Below are 12681 nucleotides of genomic sequence, written 5' to 3' on the forward strand. Positions count from 1 at the left end.
AGCGGCTTCGTGAGCGGCGTTGCCTAAAAAGGGTAGCTCACTGTAAACTAATCGAACACACACCAGCCCGCGACGCACTAACTAGCCACCGCATGCGCACTCCTATCGCGAACGCGAACGCGTTGTCGCGGCTCAGAAGTAGTCAGTAACCGCGCGACCAGCTCCGAGATCCGATGCCTTCACCCAGCGGTTTTACCGACGTTCGGGGTCAGTGCCGCAGCTAATCCTCGCCGCTTGATCGGGCCGGAGATCGTTTCTCGCGTGGTTCATTTGGACTGAAGGACGCATCTCCGCATCATCGTTCGCAATAGTTTAAACGTTTCCGGACTTCTTCGTGCGAGAATGGTAGTTCGAAGTCACGCGGCGCACGCTCGGTCGGTTCTCGTGACCGCGGCCGCGGCATCGGAACACGGATTAGCAGACCGGTGTCGATAATGAACCAAGAAGCCGCCGCCAAGTGTTTGTGATGCCGTGCGAAGCCCCAGTGCGAGATTTGTTGGTCGGGCTTTTGACGCAATTGGGGGCCGGTGACTGGACACTCGAGCCGATTGCAACGTTGTTGGAGAGATGTGCCGCCCACAAGTGCGTGTTTCGATAGCAGCGGCTCTGTCGGCAGATACCTGATTGAAGACAGGAAGATTAGCCACGCTTTACAGTTGAAGTGCCAAACCGAATACTTAGTCGGGGTGTCGGGGTCCTCATCTTCTGATCAACTTCCGAAGGGTTGTTCGGAGGGATTTGCGAGCCTAATGATGAGCCCAAACCCCACACAAATGTAGAAACCGGATCTCTGCATTTGAGCCTTTGAACAGGCCGTTTTTACCGCCCCGCGGTGATCGTGATTAGCGTCCTCTTAGCGGCCGAGCCCCTCCTTCAATGGCAATGGCGCGTTCTAATGCACGTTTGGCAGCCTTTTAACGATCGTTACGGTCGCCATGGCCATGGACACCATTTTGGAGACCCGTTCGAGTTTATTTTCGTGAGGTGTCGTGAGGCGGCTAAACGAGGAAAGATAAATAAAAATTAATAATCCTTACCAAGTAGAGAGATAAACGGCGGGGTGGTGTCTTACCGTGTGTGTCCGTGTTTGTGCCAAGTGAGTCCGGACTCGCGGCCAAACAAGCCGGCGGCCAAACCATAACAGAGAGTACACGAATTTCGGAAGGGGATTAGTGCGCATCGGTGGACGTCGTAAGTATTGGCGACTGAAGAAGGAGATCCGCGCCCCGATCTGCTAATGAACCGTCGCATCCGCGAAAGTGATCCGCGTTCATCCGTTTATCGGCGTGCGGCCAGCAAACCTGGCCGACCTTCGCGCGCAGTGGATGTGATAATCGCTCATCAGCCGCGATCGGTCCGCGTGTGTGGCCGGAAATGTTTATGCTAAACCATTGCGCTAGAATGCGCGGCCCGCGTGCGTGCGTATGCGTAACGGCGGTCGGCGCCGTGCCCATTTATAGAATGCCGCCGCCTGATGACGTGCGAAGACGCCGTGTTTGCTGCCAAGTGACGAATCCTCCTTCGCTCCTAGAGTTGGGTTGATGTTTGTTTGTTTGTCTGTTTGTTTGTGTTTGGGTGGCCCGGTTGGGACCGCGGCTTTCAACAGTCCCGTCTCGTTTGCGTGGATTAATTCGATGCTGCCGGTGAAGTGCTTCGTATGTGAGGATCCTTGCACTTGAAATTGTAAAACTCTTCTTGGAACGTGTTTTGATCCCATCCTAAATACGGATCGTCGTCGTGATTGTTTTTTCTAAAATGGTCACCTAATCCTGCTACGTCCTTCACATTAAAGCTGCCCCGTTCAAGCCTGTTCAATAACTGGTGAAGATGTTGAAAAGCAAACCTCAAGCCAAGCAGATCGTTTTCGCAGCTGTTGCTAATCTATCGGCCATCGGCAAGAGATCGAAGAATTCTCTAAAAAATCCTGAAAAATGTACTGTCATTTTTCAATTCCGAAACCAAAACAAGAACGACGCACATACGAGCCGGCCGGTCGCTTATCATGGGCCGGGCGTATTAGGAGTGAGTCCGCCGTCCGGCCGCCTTGGGAATCTATTTTCGTGTGGCCGCCATTCGCGGACGGACGTCATGCGGCGGTTTACGAGGGCGCGCATTTTTCTCCAGGCGCGACTGCGAAGAAGCTGCTTTAAATGTGGACCGGGTTTTAGCATAACTCTCCACAACCACAGCTGCCCCAGTAATTGGTGGTCTAGCGGAACATTCATGGTCTGTTGAAATAATCCCGCCCTGCCCGGTTCCAGCGAAGGTATTTATTTTTAACAAATGGCAAAAAACGTGGACCTTCTCATGGACCACCCCGTCATTAATCGGCTTCGGATCGGAAAATCGGTCCACCACGAAATGGCGGTCTCGTTCGTTCAGGGTCTTCGTTACGGTTCAGCCGCTTTCTTCGCAACCTGAACAGGATTATCCAGCCGACGGAAATTTCGCGGAACGTCCCCGTGTCCCGCGATTACAATTTTGTGAAATTCGACATTTTTTTACGAATTCTTAAGCATATGATTCTTCAACAAACTCGTGTATCGTTCAATGTTCATTTTTGCGCAACGCTTAAAACACTGACCACAACCGCGTTTCGTACGTAATCAATTGGCCGCAAATCTTATCATGGTTGCTGATAAATTAAACTTTTTTTTCAAATACGTGTAAACCGGTGCGCGTTGCGTGTAAACCGCATATGCCCAATTACACAACAGCAGCGAACTTTGCACGTTCGCTGCGGGCGGTGGTAAATAAAATGAAGCACACCTGACACCAAATTTGATATTGGCTACAAGATAAATCCGGTGCAGCAAGGAATCAATATAGCCGAGAGCCTAAACTTTATCTACACTCTTCAAAAGGGCCTTGCAACGTGCCCGCAGCATTAAGCGCTTTGCTCCCCAAGATTGGGTGCTGCTAACGATGTAACGAATTTTAAGCATTTTATCTGGCTCAATTTGGGCATGACATGTGCCCATAAGCGTACCGATCGATATTGAATGTCTTAGCATCATATCAATACGATTTGCTTTCTCACACGATCTGGGCACAGGGCATACTGCCTGCCATACGGCCATGTCACCAGAGTCTATTGTGCGAGACAGACAATTATGTAAAGCAAACACAGCACGATTGGTACACTTCGCTTCACTGTTTACCCTGACACGCAGATAGTGTTCTCAGGCTGAACCAGTAACACGGCGTCGGCGACGGCAGTGATTTGCCGAAAGATATGTTGAACATAGCCACTCAATCAAGCGGAGAACGGTTCGAAGTGTTTACCCAAGACTCTCTGCGGGCTGCTAAAGTGATTAGAACCGGGGCGATATCGGATTCGTTATGCTGTACGAGATAAGCAGAACCACCAGCATGGCATTTGACGGCTATTCGCGGACGATGCAGGAACGGATCGAGGATGACATTCTATCAGGTAAATAAATTGTGTTCGCAACAAATTAGTGTTTATTTTGTGCCGAACTTGGTCAGCAATGATCAGGAGCCATTTTATGTGAACATAAAATATTACTCCATACTCTTACTCGTTAATTTATCGGCAGCTGACAGGCCGGATGAAAGTTTCGAATGGGACAAAGCAAAATTTGGTTTACCAGCAGCTTCAGGAAAGCCACTTAAAATTTGCATAAATCAATTGCCTCATAAATAAAGTCATTACACTAATGGACTAACCGGCTGCCGGTTACTCGGCGAGAGCGGGCTAAAGGGTGTCTTGATATCCTTTACTTCAAGACTGCACTTCCCGCTCATCCATGCATCCATCCCAAGAGAAACTTGATTATGTCACGAACCACCTTGGCCGCGGCGTTGACAACAAAAGACGGCTGAACTCTGCCGTGGTTTGCCCGGGTCGGGCAATGAGCCCTCTAAGCGAAGTATGATGATTGCCAGGGCTGCACCAAAGTGCAGCCAAGTGCTCTGCTCTCTTAGGCTCACCTTCAGTGCCGGCACTGATTCAATTAGCGAAGGCGCTGCTCTCGGCGAAGGCTGGCTGAAAGAAAAGATACGTGATACAGCAGCAAGGTCCGTAGAGGCGTCCTGCCGCGTTACGTAATCTTCTTCCCGCGCTGGATGCGGATGCTAAAATATTGCCAATGGGTGGCTGGCTGGCCGTGCACCAGTCTCATACTCGTGGGGGATGTGGGCTCATTTGCATAGATAAGACCTTAATTAGCTACCAGTTGCTGAGTTGTGATGGATGATGGTGGCGGTGGGCGCTCGGCGAAGGCCACCCGATTCGGCCTTAAACGGCCTCGTGTGTTATGTACTGCGAAAATGATATTATGAAAGCCGCAAGCAGCCCGTAAACACCAACATCGCGACATACTTTCTTTCGAACGCACTCGGTATTCCGGTTCGCGTGATGCAGTAAAAAGTAACCCGGTACCTCCGGGCTTGAAACTAGCGACACGATAATGTCCCAACAATGCACGTTTTAATGCACAGATGCTGCGCATATTTTACTGCTCAAGAGACACGTTCAATGAGAGCTTGCAGAACGGTGCGAAGCTGACTGTGAAGTCAGTGAATCAGATAAGCGAAAAGTTTGCTTAGAAAAACCATCAACAGTGGAATCAGAAATTAATGTAAATGTATTTGAAAATGTGCAACAATTTTCTCTGGTCTGATGGACTGGAATACGTTGAAAATATTTAAGCCACGAAAGGACTTCGCACAATAGAATTATTCAAAAATTGGCTGTTGGAATCTAAAGTTTGTTTTTCTTCTTCTATTCTTTACCTTTTACTTCACCTTCACTCTTCACCAAGCGTTCAAAATTACGGCCAGAAACTGTTCAAAATTACGACGGTGTCACAATTTGGATAGCGTCCTCTGTGTTATGCTTCGGGGCAAAAAACACCCCGATAAATATCCAATTGGGAAAAAAACAAAACTTGTGTTGATCTGATGAATTATTTTTGTCCATTAATAATGCACTTCCATCGGACGCTTGAACCCGTTTAGCAGAACTTAAATTAGTAGAACACACAAAATGTTGTTATTATCTTTGTTCCAAAATTGCAATTTATATTCAGGTTAAGAAACCAATAGATTGCATGAAATACGAATGTAAAACATTTTCTTTGATCAGGCAAAAATCAATCAAAAATATCGATAAAGTTATAACAACAATATTTGTGCTATTTTTCGCATCATTGAAATGAAGGTTAAAAAATTATGTTCAGTTTAGTTTGAATTTCGGTTTGTGAAATCTAACACTGTTTTGCTAATCAAATTTGGGGTGAGAAATGCGCGACGAATAATACGTAAGACATTGGCTTGTTTCTTAGCTTGTAAAATGCCCAGATCCCTAAAATATTGCAAGTTAACCGAGAACGTCAAAGGGTCATAAATATTAGTTAAAATGGGGAAACAACCAACGATAATGCAATAATTGGTTGGCCAAGTAATTAGGGTTACGAAAATGAAGGTCGTGCTCATCGTACTAATGCTGATCTTCAACACAATGAACCCTTTTCGATCCGCCAAAACCATTCAACAAAAACTTCAATTTGAAAGTAAAAAAGTCCGTTTTGTGCACGTCATCCGTAGACGTAGTCTAAATGATGCATGCGAATTTGACCTTGTTTTCAAAAACTGTACAAAAGTAAGAACTTTTGAAAAAAAAAATCGATTTTTTACCATCGGCATGCTTTGAAAGCTGTCTAATTCTGGACAAAGGAACTGGTCCTGGACTGATGTATTGTTGATATGACTCAACAAGAGTTTGGTAGAGTTGGACTTTTAGAGGCGTACTTAATCCAAATTAGGAAGCCAATTATAAAGGCATTATGGTCTAGGGTTGCATTTTTCCAATAAATCTGGCAAGCTAATCACCTTCTCTGACTGTGGTTACTCGAAAGCTAACCAAAACTTGATGAACGAAAAAATCGTTTACGATGGAACAAGTCTTGAAGGTGAAGATTTGGCCCTACAACAGAATAGTGCACAAGCCGGTCATGCAGTACCCCGGGAATGATGACATTAAGGTTTTGCGCTGTTCACATCGTTGTCCAGACCAGCCAATCGTTGAGAACGTTGTGGGTGATTAGTGAACCTTGGTGTATGTGAAAAGACCCAGCTTAGTTTAATTGGATTATGGAACTTAATCAAAACAATCTGCTGCAAAATAAAACACGAGGATTGTAGTAAGGAGCGCGAAAGCAAGTTATGTCATTTGAACGCCAGCACACAGCTAACGTTGTAGTTAGTATTGTTAGGTCTACAAATTAGGTCTATGAGTGACAGCATCGTGCTTTTGAAAAATGGAGCTCCACAGGTCGTTAGCGGTTCTGGAGTTTAATATAAAACAAGCGGCATCGATCAGGCTTTGGGAAACTGTTCTGTCACACGCCTATGTCTTGCATACATTGACTCGCCTTATTTCCAACCACCAACAGCCGAGACACTATATTGGTTTTTCATCATGGAGGCTTTCTGCCCCAAGACGCATTACGCCGATCCCATGCAAATTAGTCCACGGCACCACCGCTTCTACGCCACATCGCCCACCGAGCACACATTGTTGGCAACTTGGCGTTCCTGGCATCCCGGAAGACGCTCGGATCATTAACTCATTTCCCGGATGGTGGTTGAGGGTTCATTCATTAACGAAATGAGGGGTAAACATTGCAGAACTTTCGCCACCTTCTTTCGCCCATAAATCCATCACCGACGCTCGTGCCTCGAAGGAGCCCCTCGTCCTTGGCTCATATTTCCAACCGCCCGCGGCTGTCGAGTGGTTTGTTTGTGGCTCCGTCCGACCACGCAAAGGATAAAATCGATGTCCAAGCAGCAACAGGCGCAACAAGCTCTCAATCACACGGGAAGCATTTTTCCAGCCCGGGGCTGGCGTGGAGTCGACGGAATCCCAGACATCAGCTGGGCCGCTGACGTATCGATCAGCCTTCGAACCTTGTGTGGCCCGCGACCGTTGCTTGGCAGCGCTGGTTGTGAATGAAACCTACCGGCGTCCGACGCTGACCCTGGCCTACAGACTAGCGACCCAGCTGGCCCCAGCCAGCCACTGAACCCTTGCGGAAAGTTGCGGTAGTTCCCCAGCATACGCGACGTTTGTTTATCCTGTCGCGAAAACCGGAACGCTTCAAATGGCAGCCAATCGGTTCAGGCCCTGGCCCTGAGCCCCTGCACGAAGCACGTGTTTGGCGCGCTGAAGTTGCTGCATCCTCCCCCCTCACCACTTGTAGTCCCTGGCCACCTGGCGAACCGCAAACAGCCGGTGGCGATGCGGTGGTGCTGCTGCCGTGCTCCGGCTCTTCGACTTCGTACTGCGCAGGCGAACTATTTCGAAGATCCGAACCGGCGGTCGCGGTAAGTTGGAGCCCGATTTTCGAACTCGACTCCGACGAGGACGCAGCAACAGTTCTTCCGAAATCGGCCAATCGGCCCCACTCTCTTGCTCTCTCTCTCTCGGGGGGTCTGTGTCTCACCTGGCACGGGTTCGGGTTTTTCCGACCGACCTCGCATAAAAGTTGTGCTTCCCGCGCCGGAAACGGTTCAGTCGGTATCGGATTGCCCCACGCTGCGGTTCTCTCGGACGCGAAACACACGGCGGTGACGCGAAAACGGAGTGCCACGGAGACGTCCCGGTGACGACGCGAAGGTGAAGTTCCGGGGGAAGTAACCAAGTGTGTTGCTGTTGGTAATCGGTAACCGGACCGGAGTGCATCGTTAAATTCCGGTGCCCATTTCCGAGGTGTTGCGCCAGGTGGTCAGTGGTGTAGAGTGTCATATCGTCATACTGGTTGCTTCCGAGCATCCGGGGATGTGCCTTGCCTTGCTCCCTGGCCGTGTCGTGGGGGCAGTGAGAACACAAGACCATCACCCCGCCACCCAAGGGAGGGTTGGTCCATCAGGGGCTTCTCGGCGTGGACAGACGGCGCGCAGTTTTTTTGCTCGATTGCTCCGTTCCATGCTAAGTGGGTATTTATAGCCAACAACGTTCTCACTCTCGTGTGTCACCGGGACCAAGTGCCAATGAAGCACACGTTGTGAAGCGGCAACAGATAGAACCGAACTCCAGATGCAAATGAACCATCCGTCGGTGCCGTGCCGTGTTGATGGAGCCTCTGCTCGAATAAAAATCTATCAATAACAGTGTGTTTAATGAATATTTAAATATACCACGTTCGGGAAGGGAACGCAAACCGTCGCCCGCAAGCGGATCACGATTTCAAGTGCCGTTGCGTTTCGTGACAATCGTTCGCACCGCGCGTGAGCTGGTGAGAAGTGAATAATTGCCGTCCTGTCCGTCCGTCTCCGTGCGGATAGGATAATTAGGTGATGGATCACAATTACCGGTGCCCTTCAAACATTGACCAGTGCGCGGTGAACAATTGCCAATTTCCACCAATTGGTTTCTACAATTAGCGGTGCCGGGTGCGTGTTGACGTAGGCACGTTTCGAATTCAAATGTCACCTTCGACGACCGACGACCCATCGACGTTTTCGGGGGATACAAGTCCACGAAGAGAGTGAAAGAAAGATGTGTTTTCGCTGTTCGGTTTTTTTTAACATTTTGCTCTCTCACATGTGGAGAACACTGTGCGAACATTGCGAATGAGTTAAAAATAATAAATATGGCCGATGATTAAATTACAATGATCAATTGCTGAAAACAATTTCGGTGCCACAAGGAATTGCACACCAAACTAATACGTCCCCAACGTCATGCAAGCACTACCAGTAGATTAGATATTTGTGTCAGTTTCTTAGATGAAGAAAAATTGGGGGAAATAGTTTTAAACAACAAGATATGCAAACAATTATTTGTCTTTGTGCAAACGACAAGTTCACCACAAGTGTAAAATAAGCCATCAAAAATGACTCACGAGTGGAACTGTGAAAATGTTTTATGAGCTACACTAAATTTATAGTAGAATTGGAACAAGCTTCCGTTTAAGGTGTTTGTAGTGAAATTAGTGATCAAATCATGATACAATCAAATACCATCAGGGAATCAACGGATCTTTACGTACCGCTCTATCTTCTCACAACAGCAGAAACCGTGCAATGTTCAAAGTGTACGATCAAGTTTTGTGCCAAAATTAAAGCGTTGAAGTGGAAATCTTGTGCACGTGTTGCCATTTAATCCCCACAAAGCCGCGAAGAAAATAATCTGTGTCCCTGTGGAAAAAACCACTGTTCGGCAGCTTAACAAACGGCAGGCAGCAAACGGAAAATAAATAACATGACGATGGATAAATTGGATTTGGAGCCCAATGAGGACGATGACGAAGAAAAGGACACCATAGCAGGTTCATACAATTCGTCGTCAATTCTAACCCCTTTTTCTGTCAATTTTTATTCTGAACCCACAAAAGGCTGCTGCTTGCTACAGGAACATGATTGTCTCTACACTTTCTGGCTGTTTCTGAAAGCCAGGTGTGGGTTGTAACACTAATTAATTTATGGGCACCCTGAAAAGTGGCCAGTTTTTGCTCCAAGGTCCAAGGTGTAACCACCCTAATGCCCCCGAAAATTCAGCCCCCAAACCGATAAGGCCAAATTTGCATAACGATTCGCAGATCAAGGATGCTCCCCATTTTGGTGTGGTTACCCGGTGGCCTCAGGGCCCGGCCCGGCCCGGCGAACGGCGAAGCAATATATTATTTTGAGAGTCCCAATTTACATCTAATTATGCGACCATTTTGGCCGGCGTGCGCGAAACGCGGAAGCCAATTATTCGCAATTGCCTTCTGCTTTCTTCCGAATATTTTCTTCGTTACTTCCGCACAGCGCCATGATGGACTGGCCGCGCATGGTGAAATTATGAACCTGGTTCGTTGGTTCGTGGGGAGCTATATTTAAACAAAATGTGCCTCTAATCCATACAGATTGTTGCTTGTTGCTCATCTGCTCATTGATTCTTTGCTTGGTCGTCAACCGTTATCGAAGCATTCCTTTCATAGCTTTAAAACTTTGGTAAGATGTTTTTTACGAAAAATGTTTGTTTTATGATATACCCACTGGTTTGCTCATCTTCTGAGGAGTGTTTATCTGACACGGGTTGTCGACGTAATGGGGTTAGAGTATAATCTTACGCAACCAAGCGAAAGCGAAGGTCAAGAAATGGTCCTTATAGGTCTCGCGGGTCTTCAATGGTACCCTGGTCGATGCTTCGCAAATTAAAGTGTGAGTAAAGTGGTTGTGCTTGAAGATTGAAAAGCCAAAAACGTATTGTTGGATCGAAATGGCCGAGAAGCACTTGAAAGCTAGTGCAAGGCTAGTGAATTTAAGCATTATTGTTTACACTGTTTTGTGTGATAGTGGACTTAGTAGAATATTTTAAAGATGTATTAGTTCCGGGAAGTGTCATAGAGAACCGAATAAAAACTACGAGTCTGGCAATCTGATTTCATAGCATCGTTTTAGAAACATTTCCACTTTACTGCAGCGCCGTCTAGTATTATTATTATCATCATCAATTGCATAAATTAGGATTTTCTTCCAATGTTACGGCAAGTCTTTTACGGGCACATTTTTTTTCAGGCACGTCTCATCGCTGTCTTCCCGAATATTAATTTTTGCCACTCTGTATCAATCTAACACAGGTGAGCATGAATAATGAAGGAAATGTTTCTGACGACCTGCGAAGAAAATATCTCGCACGATGCCACGCTGAATCCTTCTTGCGCCATTTGGCTTCGAAAACTTTGCCCTTGATTATGCTTTGCTCACACATTCGGGACGTACGAAACAAAACATTGCACCTGGATGCTCCCCTTCCGGGAAATTGAGGCAAAGTTAAGAACAGAGAGCGACAGGTTTAAAATTAAATAAAAAAATCTGAAAACTTTCCCGTTCGCGATTTGGCCCAAGGCAGATTCTCGTGTATCAACTGTTGTGAACGTGTGTCCAACTTGTTCATCACATTTTTACTTAAACCTTTCCTTTTCGACACGCTTCCCAGCCCGATCCGGAACGACCCACGGGTATGGAAGGATTCGGGAATTTAATTTCTCTTTCGAAAGTCGTCAATTACTGGAAAGCATTAAGAGCTTCCACTTATTTGTGCCGAAGGCGAAAGGCCATTAGTTACGGCTTCTATGACTCCGCCGCAAAAGCGTCAGCACATGTAGCACGCGCGTAAAGTTTGGGTTATGCTGTAATAAATTCAAATTCCATCGGGGATAAAAAGAAACATCTCCGGGCATCATTCTTGTCGTTGCCGCTACCTTATTCTTACTGCGACAAACCCATTCGATTCGCCTTTTTACGCGTTGCCCCAGCGTGAGTCCTTTTCACGCACCGGAAGGCATTTGGCAGTCAGGGCGCAGTCAAGCAATAAAAGAACCCCGCAGATTTGCGCGAAACTCACGCAAAGACCTTTCGGTGGCGTGGTGAAACAGGATTTCTTCGACAAATTTATCGACAACGGATCTATTTTTCTACGAGGCTAGAGATAATCGAATGGCTTTTCTACCACTTCTGCTCCTAAGCAAGTATACCGTGCACACCATACGACCGTCCGGGGCTCATGCTGAGGATAACTTGACACTATAATCTGCACTCTAACCAGTGCTTGGTAAATAGGATTTATTTGCATATTGTTTGGTGAGGAACTGAACATTAGCGCGTTGGCTCTTGAGATTTGCTAATGATTTAGCAAGGACGAAGATGCTACCGAGAGTGGTACCGTACCGTAGGCACGTGTCCTCAGGTGTCTTCAGAGACAAAGTGTGCGCAGCTCACTCTCTTCCTTCACCGTCACACTCAGGCGCCTGTTGCCGGAACGATTGTGCAGATAAAATATCCTGCTGATCCTGGCAGCGCGCCGCGAGTCCTTTGCTAAGACGGGAGCGCGACTCTATGAAGCATCCACTTCGTACCTTTTGTGGGCCGTTGGCAAATTTCGTTTCATTTTCCTCCAACGCCCAACGGTTTCCGGAAAATCTTGACTGCTGTTTAAGTTTTTGCTAAGTACGCCTTCTTCACCGTGACCGTTTAGGCTTCAATGACGAGGGCAAATAGACTCGCAGCTGTTTGACTTTTTACCGTACGCAAACAGCAGTAGCAGTCGGGTCAGATCTTCGGTCGGAAGCAAGAAGTTAAAGGTATGCACCTGTTTCGCAAACCGTTTTAACTTTTGTTTTTGCTTCATTACGTGTACTAACGTCCAAGAATCCGGACCCGGTAGTTGCGGTAAATTTGAACCTAAAATAACTTTACTCATTTTTTACGGTGCTTGTTAGCCAAACAAAGTTATGCAATGACACTCGCCAACATTATTATGTTAATATGTTGATATACAATTATTGATTTAAAAACATTCTAAGAATGATTCCTTAATATGTGGTTCGCGAATGTAGAACCTTCTACACGGAACACGTGTTTGAACTTCGTTAACCTCAACATACCGACAGAGATCTTGGAAAGTGTCCAATTATGACTTCATACCCCAAAAACGATCAACAGAAAAGATATCCGACGTTCCCGTCACATCAGCGCACCGCAATTCACTTGATCGCAATCGCATAAATCATTCAACAGTCAAGTAAATTGGAACCAATGTTGCTGAAAATAAACTCGCACGGTTCTGCATAAATCGCATAAAACTGGATTTGATTCTACTTGGCTTGTCGCAAAACCGGCTACAGTCTGGTCAAAGAAGGTCAATAACACGACACTCTAGAGAAGGGA

General features: G+C 46.8%; 1 protein-coding gene across 1 annotated transcript in view; it reads left to right on the forward strand.

Annotated features, from left to right (window-relative positions):
* Positions 1 to 453: 453 nt before the first annotated feature.
* LOC131216059 (adenylate cyclase type 2) overlaps positions 454 to 12681 on the forward strand; it is a 26112-nt gene continuing 13884 nt past the window's right edge. Inside the window, exons 1-2 of the mRNA XM_058210458.1 lie at positions 454 to 582; positions 3174 to 3433. Of these exons, the coding sequence (XP_058066441.1) occupies positions 3343 to 3433 (91 nt within the window). The 5' untranslated portion in view covers positions 454 to 582; positions 3174 to 3342. The remainder of the gene's footprint in view (positions 583 to 3173; positions 3434 to 12681) is intronic.

Source organism: Anopheles bellator, chromosome 1 (assembly GCF_943735745.2).
Source record: "Anopheles bellator chromosome 1, idAnoBellAS_SP24_06.2, whole genome shotgun sequence".
NCBI lineage: Eukaryota > Metazoa > Arthropoda > Insecta > Diptera > Culicidae > Anopheles > Anopheles bellator.